This window comes from Peromyscus maniculatus, chromosome 4 (genome assembly GCF_049852395.1).
Source record: "Peromyscus maniculatus bairdii isolate BWxNUB_F1_BW_parent chromosome 4, HU_Pman_BW_mat_3.1, whole genome shotgun sequence".
Taxonomy (NCBI): domain Eukaryota; kingdom Metazoa; phylum Chordata; class Mammalia; order Rodentia; family Cricetidae; genus Peromyscus; species Peromyscus maniculatus.
The window spans coordinates 142,616,975-142,639,630 of NC_134855.1; the positions used below are offsets into that span (position 1 = coordinate 142,616,975).

The 22,656-nt window shown below is 50.1% G+C and overlaps 2 protein-coding genes across 5 annotated transcripts; one reads left to right on the plus strand and one right to left on the minus strand.

The window, feature by feature from the left end:
• Positions 1-136: 136 nt before the first annotated feature.
• On the plus strand, positions 137-13,850 carry Acot8 (acyl-CoA thioesterase 8). The gene is made up of 6 exons (XM_006970983.4): positions 137-357; positions 1,846-1,982; positions 7,160-7,385; positions 11,071-11,228; positions 11,771-11,965; positions 13,610-13,850. Exons 1-6 carry the CDS (start codon positions 230-232, stop codon positions 13,726-13,728), a joined length of 963 nt encoding a protein of 320 aa, XP_006971045.3. The 5' UTR covers positions 137-229; the 3' UTR covers positions 13,729-13,850.
• On the minus strand, positions 12,881-21,834 carry Snx21 (sorting nexin family member 21). Of its 4 annotated transcripts, none has more exons than XM_006970982.4 (3): positions 21,253-21,834; positions 20,708-20,865; positions 12,881-14,922 (listed from the first exon to the last, which is right to left on the minus strand). In XM_006970982.4, exons 1-3 carry the CDS (start codon positions 21,509-21,511, stop codon positions 14,248-14,250), a joined length of 1,092 nt encoding a protein of 363 aa, XP_006971044.2. In that variant the 5' UTR covers positions 21,512-21,834; the 3' UTR covers positions 12,881-14,247. The 4 variants fall into 4 exon arrangements, with proteins under 4 accessions (XP_006971044.2, XP_076427288.1, XP_076427287.1 ...); XM_076571173.1 differs by having other exon boundaries at positions 20,715-20,865; positions 21,253-21,828; XM_076571172.1 differs by lacking the exon at positions 21,253-21,834 and having other exon boundaries at positions 20,715-20,855.
• Between the last annotated feature and the right edge of the window lie 822 nt (positions 21,835-22,656).

Below are 22,656 nucleotides of genomic sequence, written 5' to 3' on the forward strand. Positions count from 1 at the left end.
GGCAGAACTCCCAAAGTGGCACAAATATTCTCCAATCGTAAGGTAGATGCAGACCCGCCCACCCTGCAATTGACAGACACATCGACCAATAACAATCTGCATCTTACTCCGCGAAGCCTTCGGGATTTCCGGCCGCTGGGGCGACCTGCCGGAAGCGCTGTGCGCCTATATAAGTTTCCGCGTACCTGGAGAACCGTAGTGTCTTCCGCGCCCACAGTGAGAGGTCAGGATGTCAGCGCCAGAAGCCCCGGGGGATGCGGAGGGCGACGCCGACCGCGACGACCTTTCCGGAGACCTCCGTAGTGTGCTGGTCACCAGCGTGCTCAACCTCGAGCCGCTGGATGAGGATCTCTTCAGGTAGCCGGCTGCACCCTGAACCAGGCCCGCACCCCTGTGTCAGTATAGAGAGTTGCGATCACCGCCACTTCCCGGTGACCCCCACTTCTGGGGTTAAGAGTTCTGTTCAGGCTTCAAGCTCTGCGGCAGTTAGGAGAAGGCGTGTCCCTGACACCCGCCCTTGCTGTTCACCAGGAAGCAGGGTCACTGGGTTACCTTACTACAAGGCAGCTTAGCTTGGTAGAATCAATCCATCGTGGGCAGTGATTTGCCTTAGGGTACTCAGCGGATCGGTTTTTAAAACCAATGCACAACTCTAATAAGCTCCCTGCCTTTTTTCCTCCATCCTGTCCCAGCACCATTAACTGGGGTCTGCTAAGTCATTACTTATCCTGGAGTATGTTTTCTCCCCGGCATCACTGGAAGTTGGTGATTGCAGTACGGGTTTATAACAGTTTTTTGTTTTGTTTTGTTCTGAGACAGGGTGCCACTCTATGATCCTGGCTGTCCTGGAATTCACTGCATAGACCAGGTTGGCTTGGAACCCACAGGGATCCACCTGCCTTTGCCTCCTGAATACTGGCAGGACCTGGTTGGTTAGTGACAGTTTTTTTGAGACAGGGTCCTCTGTATAGTTCTCCTTGGCTGCCATGGAACTCTTTGTAGCCCAGGCTGACCTTGAACTCACAGAGATCAGCATGCCTCTGCCTCCCAAGTGCTAGAATCAAAGGAATGCACCATCATGCCTGTTTAATGATAATATTGGCCTCCACAGTTCTCTGATTTTATCAGAAGCTATCTTAATTTTGATCTTTCTTTCTTTCATCTAGGTAATTATAGCTTCCTGGGCCAGGAGTGGTTTTCAAAATGTATTGTAATGAAAAATGGTATCTTCAGGGCTGGGTTGTAGGACTCAGGGTTCAGGCTCTAGCACTGAGCAAGCCCTTTCACCTAGAAGGCCAGGCCAATTTGTTCATCTGTGTTACATTTCACAACCTCAGACCCTTGGACAGTTTTTTGTTTTGTTTTGTTTTGTTTTGTCTTGTTTTTTTTTTTTTTTTTTGTCTTTTAAAGAGGTAGATGGGATGTCTCAGGGCCCTTTTAGCACTGAAGCCAGTTCTTGGAAGACATGCTTGTCAGTTAAGGGGTGCCAGTGGCAAGCCTTCATCCATACGATCCAGCCCCAGACCTGCTTTTGGGTGCCTCGTGTCCGTTCAAGGCCTCAAGTGACTTCTGGCCTCCGCCTTCCCCTGGTTTGGGGAAGGGAAGAAACCTTGGACTTGAAACTGCCCAGGACTGGTAATGGCTGAGTTGTGTGAAGTTGCTCTCTGTACTCCTGCTGTAAACCGAGGGAGCTCGCTAGTTATGCTTGACTGAACCAAGTCCACAGAAGGCTTGGGCAGACATGAAAACTGAAGTTTTGCTGTGACCTAAGAGTGTTTGAGAGCAGAGTCCTTGGCTTTCCTCAGGTCTCCTCCTCAAGTCTTTTCCACTTTCCTCTCCCCACAGAGGAAGACATTACTGGGTACCCACCTCCCAGCGGCTCTTTGGGGGTCAAATTGTGGGCCAAGCCCTGGTGGCCGCAGCCAAGTCTGTGAGTGAAGACGTCCACGTGCATTCCCTGCACTGCTACTTTGTTCGGGCAGGTAAACCCCCTACCCTGTTCCTTGCCTGCAGCCACCCCTGATGGCCCAGCAGTCACTTCTTCCTGGTTCAGGCAGGTAAACCCCCTACCCTGGTTCCTTGCTTGTCACTTCTTCCTGGCTTTGAAAGCTGACTCAAGAGAATGGAGAAGAAATGGGAGACTCAGAGAAGAGGATGGAGAAGGGAGAGGGGATTCCCTGAAAGGTCCCTAGGGGGCTGAGGATGTAGCTTAGTAGTAGAGCACTTGGCTAGCACATGAAGGGGACTGTGTTCCATCCCAACTACCAAAAAAAGCAGGGAGGCAGCCCATTGTGTTGGTTCAGGTCTCTGGTCTTGGGAGGCTGAGAAAAGCAACCTAGATCCTTAGCACACTCCCTGAGACCCACTAAATACTTGTTCTCTGGTTCTTAATGCCACAGACTAATGCTTATCCGCTCTTGGTGGGCCTTTCCTTGTAGCTTTCCTGTTTTTTATTTTCTGTTGAGATAGGGTCTTATTTTGTATAGCCCTGGCTGGCTCCAGCCTTCATGACACCAGGCCTGGCTCTGTTCTTCATTCATTCTTTTTGTTTGTTTTGTTTTTTGAGATAGAGTCTCACTGTGTATGCCTAACTGACCTGGGACTCACAGAGATCTGCTTGCCTTTGCCTACCAAGAGCTGGGATTAAAGGCATTTGTCCTCTTTTATTTAAAAAAATATATGTATTTGCTTATTTTTTAAATGTATGTGTATATGTATATGCCTAAATGAATTTATATGCACCACATTGCTTTCCTATTGTCTGAGGAGGCCAGAACACTGGATACCCTAGAATTAGCAGTTTCAGGGGATTGTGAGACACCATGTAGGTGGTAGGAACCAAACATGGGTCTTCTGCAAGAACAAAAAGTGCTCTTGCCGGGCGGTGGTGGCGCACGCCTTTAATCCCAGCACTCGGGAGGCAGAGGCAGGCGGATCTCTGTGAGTTCGAGGCCAGCCTGGGCTACCAAGTGAGTTCCAGGAAAGGCGCAAAGCTATACAGAGAAACCCTGTCTCGAAAAACCAAAAAAAAAAAAAAAAGTGCTCTTAACTGATAAGCCATCTTACCATCTCCCTTTTCACTTTTTTGTTATTGGTTTTTTTTTTTTTTTTAGATTTATTTATTTATTATGCATACAATGTTCTGTCTGCATGTTTGTCTGCAGGCCAGAAGAGGGCACCAGATCTCATTACAGATGGTTGTAAACCACCATGTGGTTGCTGGGAATTGAACTCAGGACCTTTGGAAGAGCAGTCAGTGTTCTTAACCTCTGAGCCATCTCTCCAGCCCTTTGTTATTGTTTTGAGACAGGGTCTCACTGTGTAGCCTGGCTAGCCTGAAACTCACCATTTAGACCAGGCTGCCTTTGAACTCACAAAGATCTGCCTGCCTTTGACTCCTGAGTGTGTGGGACAAATGGCTCTCTTCTTCAGTCTGTATACTCTTCTAGGGTCAAAACTGCTAAATCTTTAGAGTACCGTCAACTGCTATTGGGCTAGGAGGTGGGCAGTTTGGGTTGGAAATTCAGTTTCAGCTTTATAATAATTACTAGGGTCGTGGAGATCACCTTCTTCTGCTGAAATTGAGGAGAGGCAGGACCAGAGATATTTCAGTAGGATCTTTTAAACTGTGAAAGCTCTGGGCTCAGACACAGGGCAGTTTTTATTGCAGACTCTTGGTCTGGGCTGGTGATGTAGATCAACAGTTGCGGGGCAGCTTGTAGCTGGAAGTTTTCCTGTGTCCCACCCAGCCCCGAGGTTCGCAGCCACTTATAAAATAATCACTCAGAGGCTTATATTAATTACCAACTGTAGGGACTATGGCAGGCTTCTTGCTAGCTAGCTCTTTCATCTTAAATTAGTCCATTTCTATAAATCTATGCTTTGCCACATGGCCCGGGGTGTTACAGGTCTGCTGGCATCTTGTAGCTCCTTGAGCGGCCGGCTTGAGTCTCCCCTGACTTTGCCCTTCTTCTCACCATATCTCTGCTTGGATTTCCCACCTGCCTCTAAAGCTGCCTTGCCATAGGCCAAAATTAGCCAATGGGAGCCACACATTCACAGCATACAGAAAGACATCCCACAGTAGCAGCTTGCAGAGTGGAGACCCTATGTTCTTCCCAGGACCACCAGGAAAAAACAAAACAATGGAACACTCACTGCCTTGTGCTCTCCTGGAAAAACAAACACATGTCCTTCTAGGTGACTCAGCATGGAAAGGCCCTTGTAACCCGAGGAAAGGTAGAAAAGAACCAACACCATTGAGTTGTCCTCCATCCCCAGCATGCCTACATGGCAGGCCACCCCTCCATACAGTCATATATACACACAATAATAATCAATTTAAAAATACGCGCCCCCCCCCCCTTAAACAACACTTACTTTATACTCTTTCCCTAGTTTTAGGGAATCACTGTATTCCATATAGCCTAACCAGCTGGTAGTCGCACATGCCTTTAGTCCCAGCACTCGGGAGGCACGGGTAGGTGGATCTCTGTGAGTTCAGGCTAGCCTGGTTACAGAGTGAGTTCCAAGATAGCCAAGGCTACACAGAAATCTTGTCTTAAAAACAAACAAACAAAAAAGAAAATATTGGGTGACTAGTGACCAAACCTGAGGACCTGCGTTAAATCCTCAGACCCACATGGGAGAAGGACAGAACGGACTCTTGTGGTTGTCCTCTATAGCTCAGTTGGTAGAGTCCTTGCCTGATGTGCTGAAACCCTGGCCTTAATCTCTAACGCCAAATAAACTGGGTGTGGTGGTTTTTAGGGGCCTGGAGAAGTCTCACTAAAGAGACTTATGTAGTCAGCAAGAGTGTTTATAACCAGCATGCTGGGGCAGTCCATCTTACACAAAGGCAAAATGTCGACAACCCCCAGAGGCTCCCAGGCTTCTTTTAAGCACAGTTAAGGGGAGTTCCTAGGACAGTTAGGTCATTTCAGATATGATTGGTTTAAGCAAGTGGCAATCATATTAGTATATTCTGATTGGCTAGGGCTGGTCAGGGGCTGGTTAAGGATACCATTTTGGGACAGGCCTAGACAAGTCCCAGGCTTTGTCCTTATTTGGTTATCACCTTGAGCTCAGTGTGATCACTGGGGTTCAGGCCTGGTACTGCATGTACCAGGCCTCCTCATCCTTGTTGTCTGTCAGGGTGTTGGAGATTGATTGTCCTTTGTTCTCTGCTCTTCGTCAGAAACGGCTTGCTCATTCTCAGGAAACTGAAATTGAGGCCTGATCTCTGACAGAAGGCTGAGCAGCCTGTTATGGCGTCTGCTCAGTCCTCTCACTGGTGTGTTCTTGTAATCCCAGAATTCCAAGAAGTCTAGGCACAGAGATCAGAAGTTCAAGGACATTTTACATAATGATTTTACAAGACCCTGTCTCAAAGAAAGAAAAGAAGGGGCTGGAGAGATGGCTCATCTATTAAGAGCACTGCCTGTTCTTCCAGAGGACCTGGGTTCAATTCCCAGCACCCACATGGCAGCTCACAACTGTTTATAACTCCAGTTCCAGGGGATCTGACACCCTCACACAGACTGCATGTAGGCAATGAGCATAAAATAAAAATAAATAAATCATAATAATAAATTAATTTAAAAAAAAAGAAAAGAAAAATTGAGAGTTGAGGGTGTGGCCCATTGGTAAAGCTCTTACCAGGCATGTGACAAGCTTGGGTTCCATCCTTGGTATTAGGGAACATCAGGAGGACCCACCCAGGGCCCTTTACAAATATGGAGGTGATGGTGATCTTTCCCTTCCCAGCCTTCCTTTTGCTTTTCAGTGCTATAACGTGTTTGAGTGGTTACTGGGCCTGGCCCAGTCCTTCCCTGTATGCTAGTTGAGAGGGATTTGTGCTTCATTTCCTCACCTTCACTGTAAGGTTTTTTTGACACAGCCTCATGTATCCCTGGCTGGCTTCAGACTTGCTATGTAGTCATGGGTGACCCTGAAGTTCTGATTCTCCTGCTCGCACCTCCTGGGTGCTGGGATTACAGGCACACATCACCACACCGTGTTTACTTGGTATTGGTTAGAACCCAAGGTTTCCCTCATGTTAGGCAAGTACTATACCAACTGAGGCATGTCGCAGCCCAACATTGGCCATGCTGTGACTCTTCCAGCCTACTGAATCCTTGACCGGGTTTTATTGTCTTTAAGCTAGATTATCTAGTCTGTCTTGGAATTCTGATCCTTCTGCCTCAACCTCTTGCAAGTTGGTATTACAGACTGATCCATAAGTATAATAATTGGCTTTAGTTTTGATTCTAAAATCAGGGAACACTTAATTTAAAAAATAGAGTAAGTGTGGGCCCAGCAGGTGGCACATGCCTTTAATCCTAGCGTATCCTCTGCAGAGTGAGTTCCAGGCTGGGCACGGCTACACAGTGACATCTGACTCAATCAAATCAAAAGGAAAAGTAGAGATACTCGAATAAGTGTTTCAATGAGCTGAGCAGAGGAGGTTGGTATCTACACACAGAGAAAGGCTAGAACCATAGAAACAAGAAGCGAATGGTCGTCTCAGTTACTCTCCTCGGGGCTGGAGGTGTGCTTCGGTGGCGAAGCACTTGCCTAGCATGCATGGAGACCCTCGGCAGCTCCAAACAGCAAGGACTTGGCTACTAAGTGACAGCTCTTCTAATGTTCTGCCTGTTTCAGACTTTGCATTAAGTGGAGAAAGCAAGTGTGTGTCCTAACCAATCACCTAGACCGTCCCCTTTCAGTTGGTCCTTCTGCAGCATCCCCAGGCTCCCAGCCCCCATCAGGGCACACCTAGCACATCTGTTTTCTATTGTGGAGATGCCACACTCCCAGCCCCCATCAGGGCACACCTAGCACATCTGTTTTCTATTGTGGAGATGCCATACTCCCATGCCTATCTGGGTCTCTGCCAAAAGCAAGTGATAGCAACATATCGAGAAGTCTGTCTTTAAAAAGAGATCACACCTGTAATTCCAGCACTTGAGAGGCAGAGGCAAGAGAATTGCCCTGAGTCCCAGGCCAGCCTAGGCCATAGGGTGAAACCTTGTCTCCAAACAACAGCAACAAAAAATGAGGATGAGTAGAACAGAGGTGTCTGCTTACCAACTGTGATGATGACAGACAGGGCCCATGGACTTACTCAGGGTCACCTTGTCCCTTCTGTCCACTGCAGGGGACCCAAAGGTGCCAGTGCTGTACCATGTGGAGCGGACGCGAACAGGAGCAAGTTTCTCAGTGCGCTCCGTGAAGGCTGTGCAGCATGGCAAGGCCATCTTCATCTGCCAGGCCTCCTTCCAGAAGCTGCAGCCCAGCCCCATGCAGCACCAGTTTTCCATGCCCGCTGTGCCCCCACCCGAGGAGCTGCTGGACCACGAGGCCCTCATTGACCAGTATTTAAGGTGAGACCTGAGGACTCCAGGGAGGTGGCTTTTGTTGTTTTTTAATTTTCAAGCTTGTTTTATTCTTTAGTTTTTATAGTTTTAGGGATCAAACCTAGGGGCCTCATGTGTGCCAGGTAAGTGTTCTACCACAAAGCTATACCGCAGAGCTTACAACATTTACTACTTTGACCTATAGTAAAAATCACATTTAGGCTCTGGGTATGATCCACATGCCTTCAGAGACAGGCACATCTATGAGAATTCAAAGCTAGCCCAGTCTACATGGGGAGTTCCCGGCCAGCCAGCTAGCCCTATGTAGGGAGAGCCTGTCTTTCAATAAAAAGAAAACAATCCCTGGATGGCTAGATTTTAATGCTTTCTGATATTTCCATACTATTGTCTATTTCTTCCTAACAATTATTACCATGTGTGTAGTGTGTATGGTATGTTTGTGTATGTGCATGCCACAGAATATGGGGCACTCAGGATGACTCGAGTTGGTTCTCTCCTTCCACCTTTATATGGGTTCTGGGGAAGGAGCTCAGGTCGTCAGGTCTGTATGCCATCTCACTGGAGCCTCATTTCTTTTATTTTTAATTAGTGTATATTCTATCAAGTAATGGGTTTCATTTGGACAGTTTCATGGATGTATATAACGTATTTTTATTATTATTTCCACTTATTACCTCTCTTGTTCCCTTTCACTTCCCATATAATCCCAGGGCAGTGTTCTCTCTCTGTGTCTCTGTCTCTGTCTCTCTCTCTTCTCTCTCTCTCTTTCTTTTGAGACTGTTTTCTCTGTGTAAACCTGGCTGTCCTGGAACTCTCTGTGGACCAGGCTGGCCTCTGCCTCCCAAGTACTGGGTCTAAAGGCGTGTGCCACCACCACCCAGCAGTGTTTTCAGACTCTGGCTCTTACTCATGAGTGGGCCATGGAGCCCCTGAGTGGGTCCTGACTATCTACTAAAAATATAAACTAGATTCCAGCACCTGGGAGACAGAGACAGGTGGATCTTTGTGATTCCTAGGTTAGCAAGGGCTACATAGTGAGACCCTATCTCAAAAAAATGGGGGTGGGCTGAAGAGATGGCTCAGCCATTAAGAGCACGAGCTGCTTTTGCAGAGGGCCTAAGTTTGGTACCCAGCACCCACAGGGTGGCTCATAGCCACCTCTAATTCCAGTTCCGCAGGCTTTGACATCCCCTTCTACCCTCCATGCGCACTAAACATGAATGTGGTACACATAATACATGCAGATAAACGCTGATACACAAAGAGTAAAAACAAATTATTTAAAAATTTTATGTACATTGGGGGCTGAGGGATATACTCTGTGATGGAGCATGTGCTTAGCATGCCCAAGGCTCTAGGTTCAACACCAATGCTGCATATATATATATATATATATATATATATATATATATATATATGTATATATATATATGTATGTATGTATTTTATATACAGTATATACAAGCAGAAAAGGAGATATTAGAGTCTAATGTGCAATTTCAATTTCAGTTGTGTTTCTTGTTTGTATTAGCATATGTGCATGTTTATGCTGGGTCCTAATGTAAAAGGCACAGCTTACACTCACCCTGCAGCCAGCACAGGCATGGGATAGCTTTACTGTTATGAAGATGTTGCCTTGGGGCCGAAGAGATGGCTCAGCAGGTAAAGGTACTTGCTGTTCAAGTCTGATGACCTGAGTTCAGTCCCTGGGACCCATAGAAAGGTGTAAGTAGGAAGCTGATTCCATGTATCATCTTTGCGTACATGCTGTGGAACATGTGCACACTGCCCCTATCATCCATAATAAATGAAATAAAATATTTTAAAAAGTTGAACCTGGGTTCAATTCTTGTACTTGAATCCAACAATAAACATTTTTGCAGACACTGGGTAAATAAATAGCCTCCAGTCCTCTGACTGATCCCTCCTACTTCAGGCCTATGATGCAGCAGCTTTGCAGTTTATGTATGGCAGGGTGAGTGTCCTCCTCTGGGACCCTGTTGCAGAGAATGGCCTCCTGGTCAGTATCTTCACTTTAGTGTCTTCTAAATATTTTGCAGTCCCACCCCACCCCACCCCACCAGACGGGGGTTCTCTGTGTAGCTTTGTGCCTTTCCTGGAACTCACTTGGCAGCCCAGGCTGGCCTCGAACTCACAGAGATCCACCTGCCTCTCACTCCCGAGTGCTGGGATTAAAGGCGTGCGCCACCACCGCCCGGCTCTTCTAAATGTTTTGACTCTACCTTGGTAAGATATATTTCTCACTGAGATCACAACAAATAAAGTTTGACAAATGCTGGACTATGGGGAAGAGCTCTGGATACAGACACGGACACATGGCTTCTGGCCAGGGCTGTGGCCTCTGTTAGTGTGTTAGTGCCTACCTGCTATGGGACTTCCCCATCCAGCAGCCTCTCAAGGCCCTGACTTCTTCATCTAAAGTATGGGAGCAGCCATTTCCCCGGCTGTGCCGATGGACGAGAGGTCCTGCAGCATGTGCTGGACACTGGGGTAGCAGCAGGGCATGTGGAGTGGGGGTGGGTTCAAGAGCCTGAATAGCCAGGATTCAAGTCTAGACTCTGTCTCTAATATCTCTATGAGCTTGGGCAAATGCTTGCCCACTCTGAGTTCATACCTTTGGTTATAAATGGAGCTAGCTAATCATAACTCTCACCTCATAAGGCTGCTGTGAGGATTAAATGAGGTAAGAGGTATATAGGCACTTAGCAGGTGCTCTGTGAGTATTATACCACTAACAGACAAGAATAAAACACAGGGCTTGGTGTGCACAGAAATAGAAATAATGTGTTCTTGTTAAAGGATCCTGAATTTAGGACTGTGCTCATCAATAAGGTAGCTACTAACCTTATAGGCTATATTAAATTAATGAGCTAGAATGAACAGTTCTTTTTGTGTGTGGTGCTAGGGATCGAATCCCCGGGGCTTTGTGCATGTAGCTCTCTGTCATGGAGCTGCATCCCCATCCCACATCCCTCATCAATGTTGTTCTTTAGTTACAGTAGTCACATTTCAAGTTCTCAGTCTCATGTGACTAGTGGCTGCCATGGTGGACAATGCAGATGAACAGTCCACCAGATGGAGTGGGAAGGGCAGAGCCTATTAAGAGCAATGAGGGGTCCATGGAAATGGTGTCACCCCAGCACACAGGCTCCTGACTGCTCAGGATAGAGAATGCAGACACATTGGGAGACTTTTCTTCAACGTTCACAGTAACGAGTGGTTAGATGTGTGAACTGTGTGTGTGTATCCAGACTGCCTGACATCAGATCCTTCATTCTCTGAGCAAGCCACCTGGGTTCCCTGTGATCATGTCTCTTATCAATTGGAGTGAGGACCACACTTGTCATGTGACATCCTGGCAGGGAAATGGGATATGGTCGTGTGCACTGTTTGGGTTGGTGCTGAGGTCTAAACTGTGTGTTTGCTGTATGACAGGTCACATCATCTTTCTCGTGTTTCAGATGGGAATAGGTTTGGAGACAGAACTAACTTGCACAAGGCTGCCTGGCTGGAGTGATGAGGAAGGGGTTCAAACACTACACTGCTTTGCCCGCTCCATGAGGAAGCTTTGCAGGACAGCAGCCCCTATGGACAGATGGCGGGGACCAGAAGAGGCAGCACAGAGAAGCTCCCTCTCCTTGGGCCTCCTTGTCCCTGTCTTTACTTTCAGGGACCCTAACCTCCAGGAGAAATACCGAGTGGGGCTGAACCGAATTGCTGCCCAGGAGGTACCTATTGAGATCAAGCTAGTGAACCCACCCACCCTGAGCCAGCTGCAGACACTGGAGCCCAAACAGATGTTCTGGGTGCGAGCCCGGGGCTATATTGGTAAGAGGAACCATGAGTTGGAGAAAAACACTCCAGGTGTCTATTTGCCCTTGTTGCTAGAGTATCCCACTCTCCCTTTGGGCCCATTTCCTAATCTGAGTTCTGCAGAATTTGGCCGTTTCTCACCAGAGCCCTTACCCTTTAACATGAGAATAATGAGGTGACTGTAATCCCATTGTTGGCCCTTTCTGGGGGAAGCAAGGTACCTTTCTGAGGTTCTTATCTAGGTCAGCGGCTAACCATGGACGTCTTTGTGTAAACTGGAAGGTGCCTGTTCCAGGACTGCAGAGTGGTTGGGGGTGAGAGACTTGGGAAGAATGGATTTGCATTTGTCTTACCCCTGGCCTCCCTAGTCCCCACCTCCTTTATCCTTACACACACACACACACACACACACACACACACACACACACACACCCTGGGCCAGGTGTCCTTGCACAGTGACTACTTTGTGTGTGGTAGTCCTTTTCTCCCCACCCCCCTGCAGATCCTGAGCTGGGCGGCCAGGAGCCGAGGACTAATGGGGTTGGGACCTGTTGCAGGGGAGGGCGACATCAAGATGCACTGCTGTGTGGCTGCTTATATCTCTGACTACGCCTTCCTGGGCACAGCACTGCTGCCCCACCAGTCCAAGTACAAAGTGAAGTTCATGGTCTCGCTGGACCACTCCATGTGGTTCCATGCCCCGTTCCGAGCTGACCACTGGATGCTCTATGAGTGCGAGAGCCCCTGGGCTGGTGAGTGTGGGCCTGGGGGCCAGTGTCCTGGGGATGGTAGGGAACCTGCTTTATTTATAGCTCTTGCTGCCTCTTCCTGCTTCCTGGGGATGCTGCACAGGGCCCTTGCACTGCTGCCCCTCAAAAGTATCCAAACATGCCAGGAATGATTGAGTTTATCTCAGAGACCCATTGCAGGTGCCCAGACCACTTTAGATTCCGGTAGGAACTTGGGAAAATCCTGTCTCCTTTCTGAAGCCTTTTCTTTCGCCTGAGTTCCATATCTCTGCTCAGTGAATATTTGTGTGCTCCTGCACCCCAGCTCTCTCTTTTTTTTTTTTTTAAACCAACCAGGGTCTCATGTAACCCCTGTTGTCTTGAACTCTGTGGAGTGGAGTCTGGCTTGGAACTACTGATCCTCCTGCCTCTACCTCCCAAGTGCAGGAGCCTCCATGCCCTGCTTCTCAGTTTTTCATCTGAATAAACAGGGTTATATGTGACAGCACTATCTAAACCTAGTAAGCTATCCGGCTGCCACTTGGGGGAGCTTTTTCTAAATGGATTGCACTCTGCCCCAGCAGGTCCTGGATCAGGTCCAGGAAACTGCCCTTTTTGTTTGTTTGGTTTTGGTTTTTCAAGACAGGATTTCTCTGTGTAGCTCTGGCTGCCCTGGACCTTGCCCTGTAGATCAGGCTGGCCTTGAACTCATAGAGATCCGAATGCCTCTGCCTCCCAAGTGCTGGGATTAAAGTGTGTGCCGCCATGCCTGGCTGTGAACTGTGTTTTAAGGAGCTCCCTGAGTGACTCCATGAGTTGGCAGGATCTGGGAGGGCACTCAGTGGTCTCTAAGGATGCTCCTGTAGCGAACGGAGAGAAACCCAGACTCACTGATGGCTACTTTAGAGCCCTGGCTCTTTTATAATCAAGTACACTTCAAAGGAAGAAAAGCTTTGCTTTATAAAACGGACAAAACTTAAGCAACCCTTTACAGTCAGGAAAGGGTTACTCAGATACCACCAGCATCACAGGACAAGATTCACGACCTTGAAGTTAGGACACTCAGTCAGCTTTGGCCTGATCCTTGGGGCCGCGCCTGAGCCTCTTTGTACTTTAGTGTCATTGTCTGAAAAACAGTACAAGAAACAAAGCCCATGTTCTCTGGCCACAGTTAGGACTGGGTGGGCTCTGCTGCTGAAGAATAACTGTCTCGGGCCAGAGCCACCAAGGTGAAGAACCTCTAGATGGAAAGGAATGGGAGGCCATACCTCATGGTCTCAGGTCCTCTCGGCACTCCCCCCCCCCCTTGGTGGTGGATGACCAGCCGGGAGGACTTGCTTGGCTTGTTACAAAAGGAAAGAATGGGATTTCTGACCAGTGGCCTGAGAAGTGACATCTGCTTGGCCAGGCCTGTGGAGACTGTTGTCAGAGTGCCCTTCTCTGGTCTTTGGAGGAAGTGAGCACATACATGAAAGTGCTTTCAGACCATCTAGTGGAGGGGGGCCCCCTCCCCAGTGACTATAACAGGCTTACACGGGTATTTGGAGTAGTCATGACGTTCCAATGTACCCTCGTGTGGGGCAGCTCTGCCCGCTGTCAAACCCCTCCGCAGGCGAAGCAGGCTTGTGCTGAAGCAGAGGCCATCCTCCCCCTTCTCCTCGCCCACAGGTGGCTCTCGAGGGCTAGTGTATGGGCGGCTGTGGCGTCGGGATGGGGTCCTTGCTGTGACCTGTGCCCAGGAGGGAGTGATCCGATTGAAACCTCGGGTGTCAGCGAGTAAGCTGTAGTCAAACGTAACTGGCTTGGCCTGGGGCTTAAAGAACTCTTTTCGACTGCCATTTCTAGGGCAGGAGTCTCAGCTGAGAGCTGGGCTTCCTGCCTCTCACATCCAATAAAGAGATTGCTAACACTGGAGTCGCTGATCCTTAATTCCCCTGGGCAGAGCTACAGCCTTCCTCCTGTCTCTAAACTCCAGGACTCCACTAGTCCCCAGCCCTTCAGCCAAGCTGTTTGACTGCTGTAGAGGCCCCTGGAAAAGGAAACGTTGATCCTGACCTCTCGGTAGGCTGAAGAGCCAGTGCCAAAACTTCCTCCTCTATCATCCTAGGGTAACCCCAGCCAAAGCTTGTTTGGAGTCCAGCCCCACAAAACGAATTCCTCTCAGTCTCCTGCAGACTCTTTCCGGAACTACTTTAGGGGCTCCCATAACCCCTTTCGGCCTCCGGTTGCTCACTGTGTCCTCTACGGCCCCCAGCCCCCTGACTGGGGCAGCCCCTTCCCCAGAAGTGGCCTTAAGACAGGGGAAGTTAGTCCAGCACCTCCTTGATGAGCAGCTCCTTGAGGCTGGGGGGTGGGGTAGGGGTGAGGCCTGCCTCCTGTAGGGACTGAAGCTGGGCCTCTGTCTGCCGTTTGTCTAGGCCCAGGCGCCAGGAGAGCCGGACATGGGCCTCTAGAAAGGGCGCCAGGAAAGGATGAGGCCTCTTGTCCCCCAGCAGCTGCAGAGCCTTCTCACTACATGCTCGCGCTTCCCCAGGATCCTCCAGCTCCTGATGGCACACAGCCAACCCAGCCAGAGTCACCAGGGGGCGGTCTGGGCCAGAAGGGGTGCCCAACTGGGTCTGCAGCTGCCAGGCGTTGGCCCAGAGTGCCAGAGCCTCGCGATAGAGGCCAGTGCAGGTGAGACTCTGCGCCCGCCGCAGCTCGGGCAGCACGAAGAAGTCCTGCAGGTCTGGAGCATGGCGTAGCTCGGGCACTGCCTGCAGGTGGCTCAAAAACTGTTCAAAGGCCCGGCTCCGGCGGGCAATGGTTTCTGCGGTAAAGTTCCGGCGCAGGCGCTTACGGGGGAAGGAGATGGCAGCCATGGGGCCCCGGAATTGCCGCTGCAGGTTTCTGTGCAGCCGCTCAAAGTCCGAGTAGCGGCGGGAGATCTGGGCCGGCTGGCGATCTGGTGGCCCTGGGCCCATCACGGCGAGGGTGTAGAGCTGTAGGGAAGGTGGATGTCAGGACTGATGGAAACCATCTGTGGGTCCTTTCCCTCCGTTCCGCACTCCTGGCTTTACTCTTCCACCTCAGCTCCCCCCTCCCGCCCCCCCCCCCCCCTACCCCGGGACTGTCTAGGAGGGAGGACCCTGCAGAGCAGTGGCCAGGAACCCACTCCCACCTTACCTGAGGCTCCTCTGAAATGACCCAGGCCCAAGGCAGCACAGGAGAGAAAAAGACAGAAATGAACTTCAGTGTCTGGGGCTGCCACCTGCGTACTGCCTCTGGGAAAGTTTTCCCTGCCCCTCGGGAGTTCATTCTAATGGTTCACTAGACCAGGACTCATAACCCCAAGTCAGCCTCCTTCCAGTGATCTCAGTCAGGCAAAGCAGGAACCCTCACATCTGTCTGTGCTCTAGGGAAAAGTTCCTGGGTCAAGGTCATCGTTTGCTCAGGTAGGGGATGTCCAAGTATTGGTGCTGAAGGATTTTAGGTGGTACACACTGGAGCACACTGCATCATAAACAGGGTGGGTCCTGTTTCTGTTGGCTTCCGTTCTTTTTGGTCCTCATCCATGATGGCCCCTAATTCACTAATCTGGCCCAGCCTCCTGAGTGGAAGGACTTTATAAAGGATGTGTCACTATGCCCAGTCCCTTTAAGTCTTTTTTTTTGGGGGGGGGAGGGCGTGTGTTGTTTGTGTCTTGTGTTCGGGCACACATACCTGAGCTTGACACCATAGCTTACAAATGGGGGTCAGAGGCTAACTTTCGGGATTCGGTTCTCTCCTTCCATGATGGGATTGGAGGACTGAGCTCATGTCATCAGGTCATGACAAATACTGGGCTGTTTTACTGACAAGATTGTGTTTTGTTTTTTGAGAGTCTCCTGTGCTCCTGGCTGATCTCAAACTTGTTATGTAGTCGAGTGCTGACATTACAGGAATACAGCACCACACCCAATGTATGAGGAGCTGGGGATAGAAGCCAGGGCTTTGTGCATGCTAAGTAAGCCACACCTCCAGTCCTCTGGGATACACTGAGTCCAGGACCTCTGTAGCCCAAGCTAGCCTTGAACTCCTGGTGATCTTGCCTCAGCCCTGAGTGCTGAGATTACAGGCACAAACCACCAGGAATGGCTTTTCTTCTCCTTTCTTTCCTTCTTTCCTTCTTTCTTTCCTTCCTTCCTTCCTTCTTTCTTCCTTTCTTTCCTTTTTTTTGAGATGGGGGCTCGCTTTGTTGCCTGGTGGCTTTTGACCTTCTAAGCTCAGGTGATCCTCCTGCCTCAGCCTTCTAAACAGCTGGGCTACAGTCATGTGCTGCTGTGCTCATCCTCTCTACTCCTTTTTTAAAGCACAAGTTGGTGCTGCTTTAACACCACTCATCTTTGTTTTTAGGAAAGCCAGAAATCTCAGTTCAGAGCACTCTTCAAGGAACAGTGTCTGGCCCTTCTAGGCACGCTGTACCACATCTTTAGCCTCAAACTGTGTGTGTGTGTGTGTGTGTGTGTGTGTGTGTGTGTGTGTGTGTGTGTGTGTGTTTCTGGGGATTGAACCCAGGGCTTTGCCCACGTTAGGTCAACATCTACTACTACTGAGCTCTATCTCCAGTCCCTGCCCCCATTTGTTTGAGACAGGGTCTCATGTAGCCCAAGCTGCCTCAGACATGCTAGGTATCTGAGGATGACCTCCTCCTAATCCTCTTTTCACACATTATAGTTACGCCTCACCATGCCTAGCTTGTGTGTGTGTGTGTGTGTGTATTTCTGTAAGACAGGGTCTCACTAAATTGCCTGGGATAGCTTTAAATTCACTATGTAGCAAAAGCAAGCTTCCAACTTATGACCCGAGACTCCCAAGGAGATGGGGTTACAGGCCTGAGTCACTGGCCTGGCAACTCTGCTTCTTCTCTTTCTTGACAAGTAGTGCTATAGAGGTGGTTTTAAACTTCTTTTAGAAAAAGAGGGTTCCTTTCTTTAATGAACAATGTTATGAAAGCAGGGCTGAGGCAGAAGGATTGAATGCTCAGGACTGCCTGGGTTCAATGCCACCCTGAGGCACTTAGTGAGACTCTATCTCAAAACACACATTAAAAAGAAGATTGAGAATATAACTCAGGGGTAAAGCACTTGCCTAAGCATGCACAAGGCCCTAGTTTCAGCGCGCGCGCGCGCACATGCGCGCACACACATACACACACACCACCACCACCAAAAGGTAAGCCAAGAGTGGTATGAGTTATATTTTATTTATTTTTAATTGTATCTGGTGTGGTGTGGCATGGTGTGTGTGTGTGTGTGTGTGTGTGTGTGTGTGTGTGTGTGTGTTATATTTGTGCATATATGCCACAGTAACATATGGAGGTCAGAACAACTTTGGAGGGGGGTCACTCTCCACCACAGGTTCTAGGGATCAAGTTGTCAGACAAACACTTTACCCACTGGGCCATTTCCCTGGCCCACCAGCAACATTTTAAAGGAGACAAAAGCTGTAAGGATGTAATCATTCCTGTTTGGATGTCCTGAGAACCACAGTAAGGATTAGTTAGGACTAATGAGGATTGACACAAGCCGAGGGTTTAAAGGGGCGTCTGCAGGTGTTCCATACGAAAGGGCTACCCAGCAAACCCAGACATTTCCCTCAAATGTGTCCAGTGCAACTGCTAACTGTCCCATTATTCCAGTTAGGTTTACCTAGCCTTTCTTCTTTTCAAAGTTCACAGTGCATTTTATAAAACCTGTTCTATACCTATCAACTCTGCATTGCTCAGACACACTGCCTACGGAACTTTTTCTTTTTTCTCCCAGGCTGGCTTTGAACTCTCCTCTTGCCCCTATCTCCCAAGTACTGAACATACAAGTCTGCACTACCAGGCCTCACTCTTTTCTTGTTTTCTACAGTTATTCACACTCCAGAAAAGCGGTTTTCCAAAGGACATACTTTAGGAAGAGCTGCTCTGCGGTAGCCCTTTATGCATCTAGGTTGATTTTTAAAATTTTAATATTTTTATTCTTTGAGAATTTCATATATGTATATGACATATTTTGATCATATTTACTCCTTTCTCCCCTCTTTTTATTTTTACTTTTTTGCCAAAGACTTTTTAATATCCATTTATTTCACCTGATGCTCGTAAGGAGGTAATGGTGGTTGTGGTTGTCGGGGCTCAGCTGTCCCTCAGTGGCAGAGTACTTCCTAACATGCATGAGGCCCTGGGTCCCATCCGAAGCCCCTCGACCCCGCTCCACCCACGGTGTGACTGTTCTGTTGACTGCCCTAAGTGCTGGCTCGTGCTGGACCAAGTACTTCCCCAGTTAAGTGTCCCTTCGTCATTGTCAACAGCGCTGCACGGAAGGTGTCTTGTCTGTCAGCTGAGGAAGCAGGCTCCAGCAGGGAGTGAAGGGTACAAAGACTGGCCCAGGGATCTGATTCTAAAACCTGTGCTCGTGACCTCCGGGAGAAGAAATGTGGAGACATGGGGTGCCCCCTGCACAGAGGAGGGGGCTTCACTTTCTAGACACAGCTCAGGACAGGAGATGGCCCCTGCCCTTCCTTAAGCCTTTCCACCTAGGTCCCCAGAGTCACCCCCATTCTTTTCTGAGAGCTGCTCTTTGCTGACTGATCCGTGGTGTCTCATTCCTGTGCATGACCCCTTACCCACCCCAGAGCTCTGGAACGCTTGCCACTGAAGACTGGACCATCAGGGGCCGGGAGTGTAGAGCTCAGTGGTAGAGAGAGCATCTGCTTAGTGTGCATAAGGACTTGATCCTTAACAAGATATAAAGCCTGCATCATCTATCAGTCCCTGCACTAAGTGGAACAGTCACCCCATGGGCGTGGTCCTTGTTACCAACAGCAACAGAGAGGGGTAGAGGGACCCAAATATGGGCCAGGGCTCCAGGGCTCCAGGCCCCCTGTCTTGCTGAGTCAGGGGTGGAGGAGGGTGTGAAGAGGAGGGAAGTGACAAGCTGGGAGCTACCACTGCCAGGACAGGACCAGCTGGCTCAGATGGGGGTCAGACTGGAGGGAGCAGGACCTGGCCAGTCTCTCCTGCACAGCTAGCTCAGATGGGGGTCAGACCTGGAGGGAGCAGGACCTGGCCAGTCTCTCCTGCACAGCTGGCTCAGATGGGGTTCAGACCTGGAGGGAGCAGGACCTGGCCAGTCTCTCCTCCACAGCTAGATCAGATAGGGGTCAGACCTGGAGGGAGCAGGACCTGGCCAGTCTCTCCTGCACAGCAGGAAAACAGGGACTCCAGGCCCAGCTCCGTAGTCCTGATGCTGCTGGAGGTGGGAATGCTGGAGAACTGATTGTCAGGAGGTTGCTGCAGGCCCTAGATACCTGACATTTCCGACCTAAAGTTAAATAAGAATCCAGGCCGAGTATCCCTTATCCAAAGTGCTTGGGACCAGAAATATTTCAGATTTTGGAATATTTGCAACTATACAATGAGATTTCTTAGAAATGAGACCCGAATCTAAATGCAAAATCTACAAAATAAAAAATATTGTTTTGAGACAGACTCTCATATATTCCAGAAGACTGTCCTTGAGCTTATGTAGCTGAGGCTGATCTTGAACTCCCGATCCTCCTCCCCATTCTAAGCTCTAGGACCAAGGTGTGTGCCACCACACCCAGTTTATGTAGTGGTGGGCATACATTCTACCAACTGAGCATTACATCCTGGCCCTTAAAACTCATTTATATTTCTTCTGTACTTTGGGTTTTTGTTTCTGAGACAGGGTTTTATGTGGCCCGGCTGGGCTTGCTATGTATCTGGACTGGTCTGGAGCTCCTAATACATCTGCCTCTACTTCCCAAATGCACCAGCACACTCAGCTCTGAAGGTAGTTTTATATGACTTGGGGGATAAAGCTCAGTTCCAGAGCATGGTAGGCAAGTGCTGTATCAATGAGCTACATTCCCACTTGGTGTTTGGCCCGTGTGTGTGTGTGTGTGTGTGTGTGTGTGTGTGTGTGTGTGTGTGTGTGTGTGTGTTGCGGGGGTGGGGGTGGGTGGGGGTGGTGGGGTGGTCTAGATGTGTAGCCTTAGCTGGTTTGGCACTCATTCTTTAGCCCAGGTTAGCTTTGAACTTGTGATAGTCTTACTGCCTCAGCCTTTCAAGTCCTTATGCAATATTTTTAAATGGGCCTACATGTCAAGCACACTTCACATGAAGTTAGATGTGGAATTTTCCACTTGTGGCATCATGTTGACACTCAAATGCTTAGGATTTTCAAGCATTTCAGATTAGGGAATCTGAAACTAGACAGCTACCATTTTAATATTTCACAATGCCAGACAATGCCAAGGGTTCTTTGTGCCTGGTCTCATTTACCTCCCGCTATAATCCCGTGAACTGTTCTACTGCTCAAACGAGGGAACTGGGGCCATCAGGGTTCCAGAACCCACCCACGGTGAAGCCACTGATAAAATATATGGGGTGTGAATGAAGGCTGACCTGGATCCAAAGCACATTCCCTTAATCCTGACCCGTGCAACTGGGTCTCAAGTCTGTGCCTTGCTGCGGGTGACAAAAATCCACGGGGTACCAGACAGCACACACCGGTTGTGACAGGAGGCAGCTCTTTAAAGGTCACTTTCTCAGTGTCGTTTGCCTGAGGACTTGCTCAAGCTAATACATCCATCCCCTTATCCTGCCTCAGTTCCCCCTGGGTGTAAAATTAGGACAGCCATTTATAACTGCATAGCCAGAAAGCTGTAATGTTCAACACTTTCTCAGTCAGACTTCCAGACACACTGCCTAAGGGTTCCTGGAACCTCACTCACCACGTACTTGGAGGGAGGGTCCTTGACAACATTGGCGCTGGTCACCTCAAAGAGCAGCCGCTGTGGAACTAGGGTGTTCCGAGACTTCTTCCAGAAATCCTGCAGCTGCCGAGCCAGGAGTTGACTGCCCCGTTGTCCATCAGGTGGGGGACTTCGTTCTGCACAAGCACATGACCAGTCATGTTAAGGGGCTAGCTAGCGCCGGGGTTAACGTAAACAAAATGCCATGACCTCATTCACGCCAGCGAGGTGGGCTTTATCCCAGCGCCTGGCTTACAGTAGATGCTAAAAATCTCCACCCAAATCAGATAGCACACCATACATTTGTTTCCCTGGTCCTGTGCATTTAATATCCACAAAAACCCTGAGATGGGGTGGTTCCCATGGTTGTGACTCAAGGTCACACAGCCAAACGGTGTCTGGAAACACTTAAGGTGTCAAGAGTTTCAGGCAGATAACTCAGCCCCCGGGATGCTCTCGGAACGCGGCCAGCGGGGAGGCCTAACCGAGCCCGGAGGTTCCTGTCTTCCATCTCCCGCACTCGCCTGCGTCTTCTCCCGATGTCCCGTCTCCGGAGGGCAGCGAGTCGGGGCCGGCCTCGTCCTCCTCGTCCTCCTCGTCCGGGTCATCCTCGGCACTGGTGAAGCTGAGGGTGCCGCTGAGGCGGGAGGACAGGCCCTCGGCGTCGTCATCCTCCAGCTCGGAGCTTTCAGGGAACTGCTCGGCCTCGGGGCCTGCCGCCGCCTCCCCGGGGCCATCGCTAGCCAGGGCGTGTCGCAGCCGGTGCAGGAGCCGCGAGGCCATGGCACCCGGGGGGGAGCTCGCTAAGCTGGGTCCAGGGCCGGAGAGGGAGGGGACCCCCGCCCGGAGAGGGGCCCGGGGGCGTGTCAGTGGGTGGGACAGAGGAGGCCACGCCCAGGGGCAGCCGCCGCCGGGGACGTGCAGGAGGCCGGGCTCTACCTTGCCCCTCCCCGCAGCCCGGGCCGCGCCTCCACCCACAGCGTCCCGAGTGCGTCCAGGGCGGGTTCCCCGGATCCGGTGCAGCGACCCGCGGCTTTAAGGGGCTCTCGACCCAGGGTGCTCACAGCGCCGCCTAGCCGCTTCCTGTCGCCGCCCAGCCCGGCCCCGCCCCGCCCCGCCCCTGGAACTGCTAGAATCCCGGGCCGCTGCCTTCGGGAGGAACGCAGGCGGTGGCCGGGCTAGCCCAAGCCTCCTCCCCCCCCCCCCCCGAAATCGTCCCCGATCGGGCTGGCCTTGCACCCTCTTGAACTTGCCTCACCCCTACCGGACTCCCGGGGCAGCCCCAAGCTTTCCCCCTAATTTCCATGCAGTGCTGTGTAACTTTACAATGTAATTTCGGGGCATTTGGGAGCTCGGTTCTCACGTGAGAAAAGCCTGAAATCGGCCTCGCCCAGCCTAGGTTTTCTCCTATGACACAAGAATTCTAATACTAAGACTACGTTTTCAGCTCTTGTAAGACCCTTACTGCAGTGCCTGGTGTGAGCGTTCGAATGAGCTTCACCTAATGGAAGCAGTCAAACAGGAAAACAGACGCAGAGAGGCTGTTACTTGTACAAGGTCGCACAGTTTGCCAGAGTTCTAGTGTGAAGCTCTTGGATTTGACTTCTTTTCCCACGCGCGCAGGGTCAGTCGGGTAATTTCTGTAGCGCTCGGACAACTGCAGTTTTATCTTTTACTGCCGAGTAACAGTAGTCAAGAAAACTATTGCTGCTTCCTGTCGCAAGGCCTAGCAGGGCAGAGTCGAAATCGGCCAGCTGGACAATAAAACAAGGTACCTCAAAGACCAAGCATGGTGGCGTGGTGGCGCATATCTTTAATCCCAGCACCCTGGAAGCAGAGATAGGGGGATCTCTCTGAGTTCAAGGCCAGCCTGCTCTATGTAGCGAGTTCCAGGATGGCCAGAGATATATAGAGAAATCCTGATTCAA